General features: G+C 43.3%; 1 protein-coding gene across 4 annotated transcripts; it reads left to right on the forward strand.

Moving 5' to 3' along the window:
* Positions 1-4,183: 4,183 nt before the first annotated feature.
* HMGXB4 (HMG-box containing 4) lies at positions 4,184-18,243 on the forward strand. Of its 4 annotated transcripts, none has more exons than XM_063154405.1 (11): positions 4,184-4,265; positions 6,168-6,273; positions 6,866-6,981; positions 8,311-8,386; positions 9,313-10,463; positions 11,642-11,723; positions 12,223-12,287; positions 12,585-12,690; positions 13,283-13,452; positions 14,614-14,736; positions 16,323-18,243. In XM_063154405.1, the coding sequence occupies exons 2-11, from the start codon at positions 6,243-6,245 to the stop codon at positions 16,365-16,367; spliced, it is 1,965 nt and encodes a 654-aa protein (XP_063010475.1). In that variant the 5' UTR covers positions 4,184-4,265; positions 6,168-6,242; the 3' UTR covers positions 16,368-18,243. The 4 variants fall into 4 exon arrangements, with proteins under 4 accessions (XP_063010475.1, XP_063010478.1, XP_063010477.1 ...); XM_063154407.1 differs by having other exon boundaries at positions 4,232-4,265; positions 6,182-6,273; XM_063154406.1 differs by lacking the exon at positions 4,184-4,265 and adding an exon at positions 4,588-4,838.
* Positions 18,244-19,059: the final 816 nt, after the last annotated feature.

A 19,059-nucleotide genomic window follows, 5' to 3' on the forward strand; every position in this document is an offset into this window, starting at 1 on the left:
CCAAGAATACAGACAGAGCTGAATGCCTGCTGTTTTATGGGACCAGGGCTGTGAGCAGACACCAGCAAGGTGTCCAGGGTACAGGCATGGAGGACAACCAGAGTGCTGAAAGCAATGCAATAGGCCTTGCATGGCTCCATGAAACTCAGATTAAACCAATTCTATCTCCCTGGCAGCTGGTGAGAAGGGAGACAGCAAAGTCAGTGAAAAGAGGCAAATTCAATGCTGACAGATTGCCTGCATTTAGCCTTTCCTTTTTGTGTATCAGCCCAGTATAGTCCTTTCCCTGTCACTTAACCACTTCCAGGAACAGGCTCTTCCTCTCCAGACCCCACAAATCCTACTGTAGTTTACCATGCTATTTCCCTTCCAGATGGGCACTGGCCTCCCATCTCACCTTAGCCCTCTCAGCATGAATACAGAGGGTGCAGCACGAGGAGCAGGGGGAGAAGGTGTGTCCACACTGTGACAGATGTTGTGGCTCCAGGGAACATTCAGGCTGCTGTATTGACATTACAAATGAATGCACACACCTTTGTGGTTTCATTAATGACTCTACTGAGAGATGAAGAGACATGAAAATGAATGCATCCTGCAAAAAAAGCAAAGACAAATGGGAAGTAATTTAAATAAAGCCCCAACACCGAAACAATGCACATAACAAATCTTCTGAAGTTTTGATTCTCTAAGGAAGCAAGTCCTTGTATCCAAAGAGGAGTCACCAGCATTGCTTATACATAAGACTAAGGAAATTATATGGGTGAGGCAATTGGCAAGCAGGCAAGCAAGATTCATTACGCCAAAAGTCACTGTGACCTTGTGGTCACTTCCTCCACCTTTCCTGTTTAAGGGCAGCTTGGTGGCTGGTAACAGCCACAACACACAAGTGCTGTAATGTGCACAGAGAAGAGCAACACAGCCTCTGCAAAACAAGCAACAGGACTAACAAGGGCTACAAAAGCAGCACTGCCTGTGTGCTGCTTCTCTTCCATAGGTGGAGAGCAGAGGTTTTAAACCAGGTCCTGTTCCAGTTAATGCCAAATCATCTCAGAATCTAGGGGAAAATATGAGAAACTTAAAGGAGTGAAGAGAGATTTATGAGTTGCAAAACTATGACAGGTAAAACTGATAATTGTTCACACAGATGAGTGCTGAATTTAATTCAGTACATAACTTGGTTGTAAGCTCGTGCTCATTACTCATTCCTCTTACACTCACTGCACTTGACAAACCACAAAACTAAGTACTAAAACCCAATGAAACAAAAGAGGGCTACTAAATCTAGCAGCTTGGACTGTTATTTATTCAGGAGAAAATAAGCAGACAAGGATGCATGGTGGAAATGAAGAGGGGAAAGCAAGGTCAGATTGGGTGGCTTCATGGGCAGTAAGTCCTTAGCACATAGCTAATCTTGTATTAAGCATGGGTAACTATACACACATCCTAAAATGTTCTGCGCTGCCAAGAGCATTTTATACAATAGTTAACTCACAGCCAAGAGGACACCTGAGGGAACATACCATGTACCCTTTTGCTCTTTCTTTCCCAGGGATGTAGGCAAAAGAATGCAAGATGCTCTGAGCAAAAGGAATAAGCAATATTTTCACAACAGTCAGACTTCAGTCTGAGACTGCCTGAAGTTGCACTTCAGGTCTTAAAAGCTATAGGGACTGTTTGATTTTCTGATTCCCTTGCTATGACCTCTTATACTCCAGAGTACAAAGAAACAGTTCTGTCAAGTGTTAAGAATTTGAAGGGATTGTAACTCTCTTAAATTTGCTATCAGCATTCTGACATTTTCCCCACCTGACCTGTTTAATCTAGGTGTATACTCTAAAGAGATTCCTGGATTTTCTAGAACAGCAAAAGGCTAAGCTGTCTGAAAGCACCCAATAAATGCCAATATTTTGTGCTGGCTGGTTCCCTTTAGGAGCTCTGAAGAATGGGAATGATTGAAATGAATTTTTCTGAGCATTTCTTCGCTGATGAAAAGTGCAGTAGAAGGGACTGTATGTTATTGTTGTTACCATTACAATTCCTATTATTATTACTATTATGTTTGTTCTGTGGGAGGAAAGAAACTTGGATGGATCTCAGCAAGGGAAGTCTGAATGATTGGTACTTCAGTAGCTTTATGTGCAAGTATCCTGCTAGATGTTCATTTTTGCAAATTCACCTGCAAATTCATTCTCTCTCATATACACACAGTCCTGACACAATCTAATACGTATGAACCATCCAGCACTAAAAACATTAAACTGCAGGGGAGCTCAAATGCTTTCTCTTTCTAGGGTGCAGAATATTAAGCATACCATCCCCACCCATTTACTAGCTATCATTACCAAATGCTTGCTATCATCAAATACCAGGATAATTTAAGCTCTCAATTTTCAAAGCAATCTGAATCCCTGTTTCTTTGGGCTGCATGTAGCCTCTCCCAACCATGCTCACAGCTTCTTCTGACTTGCTCCCATTCTGCCTCCACCTGACCCATAGGCCAGGAGCTCCCAGGAGTTGACTGATGATTCTGTTATGTCCATAGATGTTTTTGTGCAGCCGGTAGCACAAGCAAGAAAGCTGCAGACTATAAAAACATGGGAACTGTGATTTTGTTGTCCTGTGCACTGTCAAATGGTGAATGAACCCATTACTGGGACCCCTAGAAACATCACCAATAAGCAAACATAAAGGAGTAGGTCATATCAGGTTCAGCTCTGGCAAGATCCTGGTCATAAATGTGCAGAGGCACTTGTCCACCGTGGTGATTCCTTCTTCAGTTATGGTCTGGAGGGCAAGGAGTGATTTTGGTTTTGCCAGTAGCACATGTGTACATGCCTGAGAACATCAGCACAGGCTTTGTGCTCAGCCTGGGGGCTGGCCCTGTTGTGTTACAGCTGCTGCGCTTGCAGACACTGAGCTGTGTGTGCAGGCTGTACCTCTGACTTTGGATCAAACTACACTTTCACACAGCATAACATGCATAGGCCTCTCTTCTCTTCAAATTCCTCTAGGCCCTACTGGAGTGCAAATAATTACTGTCATCGTTCTGTACTGGTTAGGACACAGAAGCATCAGCAGGAGCAGAAGGCGGGTCTGTGGGGACAGGGAACGGCCTGTGTGCGATGGGTCAGGCCTGACCCAGCACTGGGAGCAGCAGTCTGCAGACAGACAGACAGCAGGTGACCGTGAGCAGCCTCTGCCAGAGTCACGGGGGGTCAGCCGGCACCTCAATAAAACGGCACCTCTTGCATCAGGGGAGATGATGAGATTTAAGGTGACGGTGAAATGAGGTTTGTTAAACCTCCCATCAGGTCAGAGTGAAGAAGGGCTAACCGAGTGGGGAAAAGGATTCTTTCCTGACCTGGCTGTTTCCTGAGCTTCTTTTAATCTCTGTCTTGACGCCTTTGCAATAATGAATGAGCCCTTTAGAAGATTCTGGGGGCAATTTGCCTTTCTCTTGGCTGCCACCTTTGGGCAATGGATAAGAACGGGTGCGAGGGTTGGGCGATGCCTTCGCGGGCAGCAGTGCCGAGTGAGCTGTGCAGTCGCGCTTATCGCTGCCCCAGCTGTGCACAGCATCCACGCAGCTCCTCGGGGAATCAATCTGAAGGGAGATGTGCCCCATCATGTGTGTGTGTGACTAACCTCACGAAAGTGCAGGCTTTTTAATGTTTAATAACAGGATTTCACCCTTTCCCACTGACCCACCGCGGCAGCGACAAGCGGCCAACAGCCACCCGGGCTGCGAGCCCGGCCACCTCAGCCTCCCACGGGCACGGACACGCGAGGGGAAGCTGTGCCGGAACCGCGCAGCGCCCGCACACACCAAGAGGAGGCTGTGCCAAGCTACGGCGAACGTGGGCACCCCTGCACAGGTGGTGGTGGGGTCGGAGCCGGGCACAGATGTCCCCCGTGTGTCCCTGTGTGTCCCCGTGTGTCGCTCGGCCCCGCGGGGACGCGCCGCTCATCGATGAGCTCGGCAAGCCGGCGCCCTGCCCCGCGGGTGCCGCGTTGGAGACGCTCGGCGCTCGGCTGGCCGGCGCTGGCGCGGGTCCCTTGTCTCCCTGTCCAAGATGGCGGCCGCGTGCGGCGGCGCGGCGGGAAGCGGCGGGGCCGAGTGAGGCGGCCGCGGTTCGTCCCCACCCTGCGGCCGCGGCTTGGCGCCGGCGGGCGTTGTCGCCGCTGGGTGGCCCCGCAGTCGGGGCACGCCCGGGCCTGCTGCAGGGGCGGAGCCGCGGGCTGGCGTGAGGCTGGAGCCCGCTCGGGTGAGGGGATGCGCGGGCGGGAGCGGGGCGGACGAGCCCGCTTTGAACGGAGGCGGCGGTGGCGGGGCCCGGGCTCCGGGGGGTGTCGGGGCGCATGCGCAGGACGGGCCGGGCGCCGGTCCGTGCCCGCGGAGGGGCCGGTGCCGGGGTTGGCGCCTCGGCTGCGCGCGGAGCTGCCGGCGGTGCCGCCTGCCCTGACGGCCCCGGCCCGGAGCGCCGGTGGCACGGGGGTGAGGGAGCCGCCTCCACAGCCAGCCGGCACCGGGACCGAGGAGCGGGGCTCCGTGCGGAGCCCCGGGGCTGCCGGAGAGCCTCGCTGGGCCTTGAACCCGCGGGCATGTGCGCTAAGGAGCGGGAGACGTGCAGGGAGAGCTTCCCCGCTGAGCCCGTGCCGTCGGTGCTGAAAGCCGGGAATTTGAAGCAGGGGAACCTAACTGAGGTTTACAAGACGAGAGTGGTTAAGGGTCTGTTTTGTATTTGCCGGATTGGAAGTCTGGGCTGTGACCACCTTTGGGCAGTATCTACCGAGCTTTGTCCTTGCCAAGCAGATAAGATCTAAAAAGAGACTTAAAGGTATGCATGTAGGCACAAAGAAATCTTAGGCTCTCCATGTCATCCATTCATGAATGAATGTCTTCAGCTTTGTTTTGCAGAGCAGTATCTGTATTAGACCCTTTCTGTCTTGAGTATAATACTCTGGTGTTGTGTGTCCTCTCACTGAAATTTGTCTGACAAACAAACAGCACAAAATGTTGAAAACGTCTGGTTTAAGATCACTAGCCCTCAAGTGGCAAGATGCTCTTATTTATTGCTGAGTGCAGTGTTCTCTGCATGTACATAGGCAGTGCTCTTGTTTTTAGGTGGAATCCTTGTGTTTGCTACCAGCAATATATAATGGTCAGAACACTGTCTTGACATTCAGCAGTGGGTGTTTTCCCAAAACCTGAAGAAATAGCATGTATTCCTATGAAATTAAACAGAAACATCTCGTGTGTACCCACAAGCCTGATTTAGTTGAGACTTTGTTGCATCACTTAAGTAACCACTGTAGGATGAATGAGTTGTACGTTGTCAGCCTCAGCCAGTTGTTTATAAAATCGAGTTGTGTGGGGGATGTAGGAGCAGAACGTTGATCTTGCTGAGCTGGTCACTGGCTGAGGAACAAAAGCTGTTTGCTCTGAGAGAACCAGAGTGTGGCCATTCCACAGCAGCACTGTCCTGCTGCATGCCCCTAGCTGGCACAGTGGCTCACTTAGAGGAGGCCTGAAACCTGAGGGGTAGAGGTTGGGTTACTGCAGGCCTTGCTAAAAGGAGTGCTCATCCCCTCATCCCCTCTCCCAGGCTGGCATTCAGAATGGCTGCAGTGGTAGCATTGGGAAGCACATCAGGAGGATACACACCTCTAATACAAAATGTGTGATCCTCTAGTAAAAAAAACAAACAAACAAACAAAAAAAACCCCAATAATAATTCTTTTGTAATTTAATTCCTTCTGCCTTGTCCCTTCTTTTCCTTCACTTCATCTGAGACTCAAGGGTTTGAAATCTGTTTAAACATCCCATTCTTTGCTACAGTGGCTCTTGACAAAGAATGGCTTTGACACAGGGTGTAGTTTTGTGTGTCATGAAAATCAAACTCAGTTGTCTTCTCACCATCTTTCTATTTTTGTAAATAAATTAGTTCAGTGATTCAGATATTTTATAGGAAAGGGTGGCATTTTCTATATTCAGAATAATACAATATCCATTTTGATTAAAACACCCGAATCTATCAAGCTGGAAGAGTGACCACTCATTTCCTTTCCCACAGTCTCCCAAAGAATCCTTATTTGGTTCAGAGAAAGTTTCCCCATTTACATAGTGCTTCTTTGTGGGAGGGTTATTTTCATTCTCTGTTTCTCAGACCTTTTCCTATAGATGGGAACGGGGGAAGGAGCCCAGACGTGGCAGCTCATTCACAGGCTCCTGCAGGACCACCATGGCTTATGATGGCGCCAAGAAGAAAGAAGGTAGGATTGCTTCATAATCTCAGAGGGATTTGCAAAAAGAATCAACAAATAATTTTTTTAAGGGTGCCCTTTACAACCCTTGCCAGGCCATGCAGTCAGAGTGGGAAAGAAGTTAGGGTGCTGTGGAGCCCTTAAATTTAACCTGGCCAGGTTACCGGAGGATCCCAAGCCCTTGACTTTCAGGTAAAGTACTGGGATTAGAACTTGAGAGAAATGGGTGGTATTTCCTACTCCAGACACCCTGATTGGGGAGCTCTGCCACTGCAGCCTTTCTTCTCCCTGAAAAGTCAATGGGACAGGGGATAATGGTACATTTAGTCATGGCAACATTTCTAGATCCACTTGTCTTTAGGAAGGAACATACAGGCATTAGAGATTGAATCTGGAATGATTGTGTTACAGCACCAAGCCCCATCCCTCTGGTCAGACAGTACAGACTGTTTGTTACCTTCCAGGCCTCTGTGCTTGTTGGGTTTTGTGCATCACTCTGTACCAGTATCCTCTGTTAGCTTATTTTATGACTGGTCCCCTTGTCTGTCGTTCCTTAATGTGGTATTTCATTTCTTCCTTTTTCCCATTTCCCATAAATCAGAGTCCCTAGAGAGTCACCGAAGTGCTGACGACGGGCTGGCACCTGGCAGGATACAGCGAGAGAAGAAGCGCTCGTACAAGGATCTTCTGCAAGAGGAGGACGAGACAGCAGCTCAGGTAGAAACCCTCAGAGAAAAGGTTCAGGCTGTATGGATATGCATAAAGGTAGTGATGGGATGGGATGGGTTTCTTTTCCTTTTTTTAATTTGTTTTTTATTTAGAAATGCATGTAGAAGACAACAGGAGCAGCTAATCATGTCCTGTATTGTTCAGTAACTTTGCTGGGGAAAAGGAGGGAATCAATCCCTGATTCCAATTTTTTTGGCCTCAGAAAATGAGATAGTAGGAGTGTTGTCCCTGTGTTGATGGGACATACCTTGCAAGTAAGAAAATGCTCTTAATAACTTCTTACACACATTTTTAAATATGTGGTTGTGGGAATAGTCAGCAAAGGATGGACAGAATATTAACTGATGCACTGTTGTCTTCCTGATTCTGCAGAGCGTGAAACAATAGCTCTTGAGAAGAATGAACTTGTCCTATTTACCTCTTTGGGGCCTTAGCTCTTGAAATCACATAGCGGCAACTTAAGTTTTTTCAAAAACTTCTTTCCTCTTTGAACTACAGTTTCTGCTGTTAGCTCGGAGGTGGCTATCTAGTGATTTGGGGTTTTTTTTCATCTCAAAAGCAAATTTTTGTTTAAAATTAAAATCTTCTACCCTGCGGTTGGAATTCTTTAGAGGAGTTTCAATTTCTATTTCATAAATTGATCAAACCACAGATAATAATTAGGTGATGTGGCATATTAAGGACATATTTTTGTCCCATCATTCTAGTTGTCGCCTCTTTGTACCTCCTGTTACTTCTTTTTCAGCATGGTAAGCATAAACTGCTCTCCTTTGTTTTCAAGGCTTGACAGTCTATATATCTGAAGTTATTTCTTAGCTTTATTAAAGGGTAGATGTCAGTCTTTTATCAATTTACCAGCTGATCTTCAAGTGATGGCTTGCATTGCCCATATCTCAACACTTTGCAAATGTGCTTTTCTTTTATGTTGCTCCTCTCTCTTGGGGGTCTCCCTGCAGAGATCTGTCTTTCAGTTTCCTTGGAGCCCTGTTGTGCTGCCATGCCTACAGAAAACTCTGTGTCAATTAGGTGACCATTGTGCTGAAACTAATCCTGACTAATGATATTTTTGTATTCTCCCACCTATCTGTAACATGTGTTTCATCTTACTTTAAACCTACACTGTGTGCTCTGGGGGACAGAGTAGGTTTTCTTTTAGCACCTAGAAAGATGATCCTGGTTCATACCTACAGATCCTTGATGTTGCAGCAGTACAAATAACCCTTGATACTTCCTATAAATTTTTATCTGTTAATAGTCCATGTGACTCTCATATTATTTCCCTCCTTTTTGACAGCAATTTATTTCTTCTTATTCCAGGACAGTGAGTTTTTTCCAGGGACAGAAGCTCACAAAAAGAAGAGAAAGCATTCCTCCGATGAGTTCTGCTACAGAGGTAAGGAAATAATCAAGCAGGAGAAGGGGCTAATAGATCATGCCTTTAAGGAAAGGAATGTCTTAAACCAGTGTCATCAAGCTTTGTGGTTAGCATTTTAAAGATGGAGAACACATCAACCTGCATTGGAACAGCTAATCAGAAACCTGACACTGATCAGCACCAGACAGCAGAAGATTAGGGAATTATATTTTCAGAGTCTGGCTTAACAAGTTGCCATGGTAGGGGGTAGAGATCTTCCATCCCCTTTTCATTGACAAGTTGTAGTTTGCTAACTCATGCCTTCACATTTGACATTTGTTTTTCTTGTTTACTGATTGCATTGAAAACTAATTATACTTACGGGTAATGTAACTTCCTCTGCATTTAAAAAAAATAGAATGTCTGAGGTTGAAAAAGAAATGCTTCTCGGTTCAGGTACTCTCACAATTAATAAGTTGGCCAGAAAATGACAATTCAGCTCATAGAAGCTTAACACATTTAGGATTTATTATTGGTCCAGTAGAAGGAGAAAGCCAAGCTGAAATTTCATCTTTCATCAAAATTTTCACCAGAATGAAAAAGCTCATATTTTCAACTCATTGGTTTCACCTTGGCTAAAAATGTCACAAAAACCTTGCACTTGAGGTGTAATTTCAGTTAGATGTATTTTCATCAAAATATTTTATTTCATAAGTCACAAATGTAGTTTCACGAAACTTCAAGAACTTCCCTGCAGTCTCTCCCTTCCTTAAATTATTTGACCAGCTCAGATGTCACAGCCTCTGAATTGTATCAGTAAGGCTGTGCTGAGATGGCTGTGGTTCTTTTTAAGCCAGGATGTAAATCTGTCACCTGTAATTGGAGAGCCCACAGGATTCTCACTTCCCTTCTTTGCCAGCTTTAAGAGAATCATTTCAATGTACGTTTCTTTTGATCTTTTTCAGGTGTCTCGCCTTTGGATCTACCATCAAAAAAGAAGAAAAAAGCAGCTTCTAGTCCATCCTCAACTGATACAACCATGGATTTACTTAAGACTATCAACTCACCTTTGGCCACAAGCTCAAAGTCTTCAAAGAGGACCTCTGAAAAATCATCTCATTCTTCCTCTGGCCATTCTGAAAGCAGAAAGGACCATCCCAAGAAGAAGCTGAGTGGGAGCAGTGGGGAGCACTCAGTGGATGACAGCAGCTCCCACAAATCTAAAAAAATGAAACCTCTTTATGTGAACACAGAGACACTTACTCTTCGTGAACCTGACGGCTTGAAGATGAAGCTCATCCTTTCACCAAAAGAAAAAAGTAGTGCAGCAGATGATGATTCTTTATCCTACTCTTCAGCACCAGCAGCTGCAAAGAAATCTTCAAAGAAATCAGCTCGAGATGAGCAAGGCTCATTCCTGCTGGGGCACGATCTGCAGAGCTTCCTGAAGTCATCCCGGAAGAAGCACAAACCACCTCCGGACTCCCATCCACCTTCTGAGAGCTTTGGTGCTGACACCTCCCTTCATTCAGAGGGCCATGGAAGCGAGTACGAGGTTTCAGGCATGGAGGCACCACCAGAATCTGGTTCTTCCTCTGGTGGAGAGTTGGAGGCTGGAGAGCTGGTGATAGATGACTCCTACCGGGAAATCAAGAAGAAGAAGAAGTCCAAAAAAAGTAAGAAAAAAAAGGACAAGGAGAAACACAGAGAGAAGAAGCACTCCAAGTCTAAAAAGAGTTCTGGGCACTCTCCTGTGGCAGTAGCAGAAGTAAGAGTGTCACCACCACCTGCCAGTACCACCCCCTATGGTGTCCCTCCACCTGCTCCTGCTGTTTTTCACTCAGATGGTCAAGGCGAGAAGAGGAGGAAAAAGGAAGACAGGGAGAAGGACAAGTCTGAGAAATGGGAAAAGGAAAAGGAAAGAGAAAAGGAAAGAGAGAAGGAGAAGGAAAGAGAAAGAGAAAAGGAGAAGGAAAGAGAAAAAGAAAAGGAAAGAGAGAAGGAGAAGGAAAGAGAAAAAGAAAAGGAAAGAGAAAAAGAAAAAGAACGAGAAAAGGAAAAAGAAAGAGAAAGAGAAAAAGAAAAGGAGAGAGAAAAGGAAAGAGAAAGAGACAAAGTAAGGAAAATTTGAATTTCTTTTCAGAAAATAGAAATTGGGTGGTGGGTAATGTTGAATCAGGCACTCCATTACAAAGGCATGTTAAATTGAAACAAAGGATAACTGATACCAATTATCAATGGTTTAACTGAAGCATATTTGGAAAAATGTGTCAGCCACTATGATTTCTGTTTGTAGCAGAAGGAATATATGTTCTTCTGGCTCTTCTGGCTTTGTGGTACAGACAATCTTTAGCCAGTAGAGGTTCTCTGGGAAAGTTATACTTAATTTTGCTTGGTGTGGGTCATGTACCAAGCACATCTGCATCTTTTTCTAATGTGACTGGCTCTAGCTGTTCCCAGGCACACTTTTGGACTAGTGATCAAAGTTCCTGTAAAAAGGAATCAAGCTGTTACTTGAAAATTGAAGATATTTACCCATTTACTCCTGTATTCAAATGAAATTCTAATTCTAATAGACTACCATGTTCCCAGTTTTGTCCTGTCCTATGCATTCAGTTTTCGATGGTTACTGCATAAAGATATGAGTAGCAGAAGTGGTAGCTAGCATGTGAATGAGTTTACAAATGAGATAACTGTAGCTGTGTAAGTAAAAGGGGAAAAACAGCTTGTGCATGTTCAGCTAGAGAAATAATGCTTTGTATGAGGAGATGGACAGACAGAGCCCAAATCTCTTCAGCCATTATCCTATTCTGTTTTGGAATTTTTCCCTGATCATAGCTCAGCAATTGCAATATCTTTGCTGTCAATGTACTGCACAGTCTCTTTTCCTGCCAAATGGAAGTACTTTGTAAGGATGCAAGGAATGGAACAAAACATTATCATGAGGACTTAATCCTTTTGACAGATCTATAATAGGTACTATGAATAGAATAACAGATACTGGGTTTTATTATAGGTTTTAAAGCTGAAGTACATTAACAAAGTTGTATGTTGATCCTGAATTTAGAATAGTAGCTTGTTGAGTTTTGCAAGATAAGCTTTGCACTAAGACTGTTTCTGGGTGATTCCTGTGATTCCTAAATTCAGCCAGGAGATGTAAAGGACTGCTTTTTAAGTTTCCTGACCTAAGTACCATATCTTTCTTTAAGTCTTTAATAAATGCCAAATTCTTATTAAATTGGAGAAGGCCTCATCATAATTAAAAATCTTTGTTTCCTTTCTTCTTCTGACTAGCCAAAGAAGAAAAACATGTCTGCTTATCAAGTGTTCTGTAAGGAATATCGTACAAATATTGTGTCTGAGCATCCTGGAATAGGTAAGGGAATAATCCAGCCTTCTCTTCTCTTGATTTTACACCAGTCTGATTAATTAGGAGAACATATTGTCTCTGTTTGAGACCAACTTCTTAATTTTGACATAATGCAAAGAATCTGCCAATGTTTTTTAGAATAAGAGATGGCAAAGGGGCTAGGAGTGGATTTCGTGGTTGTATTATAATTTTATTTTAACCAAGTTGTGAATCTAGGTAAAGAACTTGCTAACTTTTTCTTTACTTCAAAAATTACCTTCATTGTTGTCACTTTCCCCTGAATACACTGTGACTTCATCTTCCTGCTATCAGCTTTTTTTTTTTTATTTATTTTAAAGAGTAACAGGAATGCACATTTTCAGGACAGTGTGGAGAGTTGCAGTTGTAGAATGGCTTGCTTCCTAAATGTGTGTGGAGGGGCTGGTAAATTTCCTATGTTCTCTCCATGATTTTATGATCAAATTTGTTTTAAACATTTCTCTCTTTCTCTCTTTCTTTCTGCCAGATTTTGGAGAGCTAAGTAAAAAACTGGCAGAAGTGTGGAAGCAGCTACCTGAGAAGGATAAGTTGGTGAGTGTTTGTGTGAGATGTTTTTGTAAAATTATTTCTGTGAACTAGGTGCTTAGATAAAGAATGTGGTGGCAGCATTGCCACAATGCCTTGAAATATGTTACCTATATCCTTAAAGCATGTAAAGGTGGAAAGTATGGAAATCTTGCCCTTGCAAACATAAAAGCATTCATTTTGTTCTCATGGGATTGCTTCACCTCCTAGCTATGTAACATCATTCTGCCTCCAGGTCCTGGCATCAGGTAACAGAATTACCTAATGTTATGAATCTTTCTTTTCTTACCATGGTAACTACAGATCTGGAAACAGAAAGCTCAGTATCTCCAACACAAGCAGAATAAAGCAGAGGCCACCACTGTGAAGAGAAAGGCATCATCTTCAGATGGTGCTCCAAAAATGAAAGGTAATCGTTGCACTTTATTTGTCTCATCTCTTTTCTTGGACGAGAAGATTTTTTAAGACAAATTCTTTACCTTGGGGAAGGTAGTGTTGCCTGTAGAATAAAAAACAAAGGTCCTTACTTGCTTCACCTCCTTACCTGCTTTCTCACATGACATTTAAACCATGTTTAAAGCTTGACATTTAAATCACTAGTCAGATCAACTTTTCTGTGAAAGTGAGAGTGATGCCAGCATTTTTCATAAAGATTTCCTTGTCTGATTCATAGAATGGTATTGGTTTTGGCAGTTTAAGGATTGAAATGTAAAAGAAGAGGCAGAAATGAGGTTCTAGTGGGATTAGTTTGGTGCTAGATATAAGGTGGGTTGTTCGTGGTTTAGCATCTCTGATACCAAATCTCCCCAGCTGCATTCAGCTGAGGTAGATAGGTTCTGTACATGTAAAAAAATTTCAAGAGTCCAGAGACTATGAGACTGGGGTAACAGAAATATTCAAGCACCTCATGCCTATGAGATTTGAACTTCAGCAACTAAATAGGCTTGTGAGTAAAAGAGTGAAAGCAAGGAATATGGAATTTTAATTAGTATGTTTTGCAGCTTCTCCAACAGGAGTGGTTTCTCCTCACAAAAAATCCCCCACCAGCACCGTGATGGTGCCTTCCTCACCAGCCAAAGCCCCTGAGACGGATCCCATTGATGTAGCTGCACATTTACAGTTACTGGGTGAATCTCTGAGCCTCATTGGACACAGACTGCAGGAAACAGAGGTGAGCCTGTAACCAGCAATGTCACAGTGATGTCCTGTAATCTACACAATACATTCAAGGGGATGATTGTTTTATTTTCTTAAGAGTTTAACCAGTGGCTTTCTGTTAGGAAGAGAAACTAAAGGTGACATGCCCTGTTTCTTTGATGCATCACTCTTTATTTTCAGGTAAATAAAAGGCCTCAGTAAACAGTAGGCATCAATGAAAGACAGGTGCTTTGCAGCTCTGGTCTTTGAAACCAGTTTGTAGTTCAGCAAACTCTTCAGTCTTTTCTTGCTGTATATTCACCCTGGATTTGGTACTTCCTTACTATTTAGTCAGTCTGTGGTCAGATTCTGTTACTGTTCTACTTTTTACAGAACTGTCACCCTTTCCCAAGAAGTTTCTTGCATGTCCTCTCCTTTTCTGGCGGTATCCGATTGCCCGTGCTTTGGATAGGGGCTACAATTATTTCAACTTACCTGGTAACATAATGTCACATTTTAATGTTTTCCTGCTGTTAAATAACAGTGACTCTGTGAATGCACATTCACAGAGAACTCAGCCCAGCCTCTAAGGAGAAAATATTTTTGTCTCAAATAATATCACTGAGTTTTATGAATAGCATGATAATCTCACCCCACTATGCTTGCTTATTTTATCAATGGTGAAATAGATGTTCTTGCATTTTGGTTTTGGTATGACTGATTTGAGATCATGGGAGGAACAACCAGAGCCCAGAAAAGCACACACTGATATACTTTCCTGAAAGTATATCAATGACTAAAGCATTTGTTGCAGGCTTAGCATTTCTCTACCTTCAAAAATAAAACAACTACTGTCATTAGGACTCATGTAGTTAACAAAATAGATGGTACAAAATGGCACAGAAGATATATTACAAAAATTTGTGGGATCAGTGTTTTATGCAACTGACAACTTTGTGGTGTTTTCTGTTGATTCCTACCTTTATCTTGCACCAGTTTGTTGCCTACTGAAATCTAAAGTTTTTGAGCCAGCAGTCTCTCTAAAGCACAAGGCACAGTTTTGTTACTGTGTAAATATCGAAAGTGGACTGGAGGAGCTGAAGATACAGTATCTACATGACAGTGGATACAGTTGAGAAAGAAGTGCAATTTCCACTACTCATCCCTATCCAATCTTTTTCTTCCTCATTACCAGGGAATGGTGGCTGTTTCTGGAAGTTTGTCAGTACTCCTAGACTCAATCATCTGTGCTTTGGGCCCGTTGGCATGTCTGACCACACAACTGCCTGAGTTGAATGGCTGCCCAAAACATGTTTTGGTGAGTTCTTTGTGGTTATTTTCTTTCTAGCACTGTTAATTTCAGTAGATTACAAATAGAGCTTTTTTGATTAATCAGTGTAATATAACTGTAATTCCAATGCAGTAAGAAAATTTGTCTTGGTCATGAGCTTTTATAGGGGAATATGTATTGAAATTCTTACAGATATTACCGTTGTACAACATTGTGCAACCTTTTTTTCTCCCACTGGCAACTGACCTAATATTTGTAGCATGGATTGCAGTGTGGGTAGGTCCTGTTTTAGTTCATGATGGAGTCAATCAATCTAAAACAAATAAAAGTAAACCAGTATTTTTGAAAGTTCTAATTTTCCATAAAAATAAAATCACCTTCAAGCTGCTCTTTATCACACCAGCTGTTTTTCCTTCAGTAGCATAAAAACCAATTTGTGATCTCAGGATTCCTAATGTGATGGTGTAGGACCTTTTACAAGTGGCTGAAACCTTCTCTGAGACAGGAAAAATAGTCTCTCTCTTAAGGAGCTGCATAACTACAGTTTCTTTGCTGCTTTAAGCTACTCTTAATATTGAGCTCTGACTTAGCAACAGCTCGTGGCATCTGTGTAGCCTGGTGTGGACATAGATTAAGATGGCAGCAGCCACCAGGACTCATACTTCCTACAGGAGACATGAATAAAGCAGCAAAGGAGAGGAGCAAAAATAAAAAACGACAGTCTGCAAAACTGAAGAGATTAAAAACAAATCTGGCAGAGGGGCTAATGAAAATGGGATATGAATTGACATATCATAATAGAGCAGCCCAAACGTTTATTCATTACAAGAATGGACTGTCAACAACAGGAGCAAAGTTGAAAATTTAGTGTGTGAACACCCACAAACTGGCTCTATGCACAAAAGCTGAGTCAGTGGGGTGTTCCCATCATAAGCCATGGAAAACCTGATGCTTTTTTTCCTTCCTGCTTGCCAAGTTTATTCAGAGCAGTGACGCCACATGAGCAGTGGTGCGTTTATTAGAAACTTGATCAACTTACTGTTACAAGGAGCAATGGAGCTTTAGGTGAATTATGGCAGCTATGCTTCACTTCTGGAAAGCCCAGTTCAGGAGCTGGTAATAAATCTGATTTTCACAGTCAGGTACATAACGACAGTGGTGTTCTGAGACACAGATAAACCCCAGCAGTTGTGTTGCAATTTATATTTGAGACAGTAGATGGCATTGCTAAATTCTAGAATCACAACTGGTGCAGATCCAGCTCCTCCATCTCTCAGTTAAAGATGTTTCTATGGCCTCCTTCAGCTGTCCAGCCACAGGCTTGAGCTTACTGAAACACTGCATCTGAAAAACATACAGCTGGGTCTTTTTTTCTGATGGGCATGAGAAGGATTCCTACTCTCAGAATTCTGTTATGGCTTCCAAGAAAAACTGAAGGACACTTCTTTTTGCCATCTGACACCCTGTTAGAGGTGATCAATGGGCAGTTTTGGTTGTCTCATCCTATGATAACTTGTACCTCAAGTAATTGTGCTTAGTACCCTCACCTGTGCCATTTTTCAGAGATATTGAGTTATTACCTGACACTAAAACCACCAAATTTCTTTTCCCAGTCAAACACACTAGACAACATTGCCTACATCATGCCTGGACTTTGATGGGAAAGGATCCTGGGATGTACTCAGGCTCTGTGTAACTGACTTGTGCACGTGCACTATGCCAACGTTCCTGAGGGGCTCCATGTGGAGGCTTTTAAAGTTTTATATGTGTATAGTATATACATAGGATTGTAACTACTTGAGTTCTATTTTATGAAACGTTGTGAACTTAAGCTGCAAAAACCCTTTTGTGTTGGTGGGTGAAATGTCCTCCAGTCTGAAAGTATTTTGTATGAAGAATTCAGAAAGCTTTTGACATATTTGCCTTAAATTCAGATTCAGTGGGGGAAGCAAACAGAGATTGAACTTTTCAATATAAACAAGAAAGCTGTCACCGTGAGAGGAGTCTTTGAAACAGGTGGCCTGGAGAGGTTCCTGACTCTCCTTCCTTGGTGATATTCAAAAACTGAATGAGCAGCCTGCTCTAGTTGGACTTGCTTTAAGCAGGGAGATGGACCAGATGATCTCCTGGTCCCTGCCTAAACTAAAGTATTCTGATATTCTGTGGGCAGGTAGAGATGATACATTTTGGACCAGGGAATAGAACTGAATTCTTCACCAGCCCTATTTGTAACTGTTTCTGTTTAAAACACACTTGAGGGAAAAGCTGGATAGCTTTTTGCCTCTTGGTCACTTTCTCCAAACCCCATGCCTCAGTCAGTACTAACTGAAACTTGTCAGTGTTGGCTGGCTGGTCTGCTAGCTGGTATTTGAAGTGAAGTAGATGACAACAAGTTTATTTTTTCCTTGTGGACTCCAATCATTATTAGCACAATGTATCAACCCATTGCATTGGCTTGAGAGAATGAACCTCCTGCTGATTTTTCCACGGCATGGTCACCCTGCTTTGATGGAAAGGAGTAGAGAAGCAGATGGGAAAAACTTGGATTGCTTCTGCCCATCTTGCACCTGTTTGTGAAATGGCTCATCCACCATCTCTCTCACCAGCACTATTGCAGGAGCTGTGGTGCAGCTGCAAGGCAGCAACCAGTGGCCAGTTTGAGACAGTTATGGCCAAGTAAGGCACATGTGGGTTGATTGGACTGGTTTCCCTTCCTTCCAGCCACATACTTGGAGTTTGGTTTTCTGCTCCTCTGGAAGAGGAGCAGCAGGAGAACACTTGATTCCTGTTTAGGCTTTTGTCTGTGTGTGTGTATGTGTATGTGGTGTTCATATCACATGTATTTAACGTTTACCAATATCTGTAACAGATTTTAATTTATCCTGTATATTTCTCTCTGTGTGTGTATATATTTATATATATATACATAATTTAAAAGCAAAAATCCCTCCCTCAGCCAACAGTGTGTGAAAAATGTGAATCAAGTTTGTCTCAGCTCACTTCCTGCAGGAGTCAACTCTATGTATAGTAGTAAGCATGGGCATTGTGTAAAGAAACACCAGGAAGATTCTAAGCATTTGTAGAAACAGGCTATCTTGTGAAGGTGGGCAGAACAACTGAAATATCATTTGACTCAGGCCTTATCAGCTCTGTAACAGGAAAGTTTTAAAATTAGAGACAAGGCATTTTTTACTTCCAAGTAAGTCTAGCTTGTTTTTTAGGACAGTTGAAAGTGAGCTGTCCTTCATTGTGGCTGAGTCCCAGATCAGAAGTAAATTAAATCCTGGGGTGTGGAGGATTTTTCTCCCCATGCCTCTTTGCCACGTATTCCTCAGATGTGCCTGTACAAGGTAGTCTGTCTCTTACAGAACTTTTCTCAGTGCAGTCAGGGGTTTTCTCAGCAGAGGAGGCACAGAAGGTTCTCAGTCCATCAGGCCAGAACATATGTTTTAACAGCTTAGGACAAATCCCAGTGAGCCTCGAAATAGGAAGGGCCAGTAGGGAGGCAGTCCAATCCTGCTTCAGATCCTGGCCCATACTAAAGCATCTGCTGTTGTGAGCAGCACAAAATAACTGGTTCTTTCCAGCCCTTCACAGTTGAGAGCAGTGTGGTGAAGGAGTAAGTCTGCTTTTGAAGAAACAGAAGGGGATCAACCTTAGCTTTGTCCTCTGTACAACTGAAAACTCTTGAAGAGTGATAAACACACACCCTGGTGTATTGTATTTTTATTAAAATTTGTACACTTTGTATAATCGGTATCTTGTGGTATTTGGTACTATAGGGAAACTTTGTCAAGACTTAGGAGTTTTTATATTTTTGTTATTTCTTTGCTGTTTGGTCCAGATTACATTACAATTATACACAGACTTTTTTGTACTGTACTTACAATATAATTTTTTTTTTAAAACTTCTGGAGTATTGTCATTTATTTCTGGCATGTGCTGTTTTCTACAGCTGTTGTTACTACTTGTATTTACTGTTTCTCAGCAAAACATATCCAATCCTAACACACCTAAACTCACTCACTTGGCAGGCAAGCTGTACTGTTTCCAGCAACACCAGTCACCCAAATTATCACTCAGGTTCCTGACTGCTTGGGGAGGGAAGGGAGATGTAGCATGGAGCACTGCAGGTAACACCAGGGCATTTGTCTTCCCTGCTGCCTCACCTCAGCTCAGCTTCCTGGCGTTCAGGTGACACGGGACTCAGGTGTGTGATGCAGGAAGTCAGGCGTGGCAGCGTTAGAGCAGGATTTGTGCTGGTTATTAACACGTCCCCATTTTCCACGTATGGGTGTTGGTTGATTGCAGCCGCAGCTTGGGCAGGGCAGTTGCTTAGGCCAGGAGCAC

Source organism: Melospiza melodia, chromosome 4, assembly GCF_035770615.1.
Source record: "Melospiza melodia melodia isolate bMelMel2 chromosome 4, bMelMel2.pri, whole genome shotgun sequence".
NCBI lineage: Eukaryota > Metazoa > Chordata > Aves > Passeriformes > Passerellidae > Melospiza > Melospiza melodia.

Bases quoted from the DNA above. Each gene is read 5' to 3' on its own strand.
- HMGXB4 (XM_063154405.1), top strand. From the start codon at position 6,243: ATGGCTTATGATGGCGCCAAGAAGAAAGAAG. The intron at 12,691-13,282 runs GTAATCGTTGCA...TATGTTTTGCAG, and splicing joins TGGTGCTCCAAAAATGAAAG to CTTCTCCAACAGGAGTGGTT. The intron at 14,737-16,322 runs GTGAGTTCTTTG...TTCTTTTCCCAG, and splicing joins GCTGCCCAAAACATGTTTTG to TCAAACACACTAGACAACAT.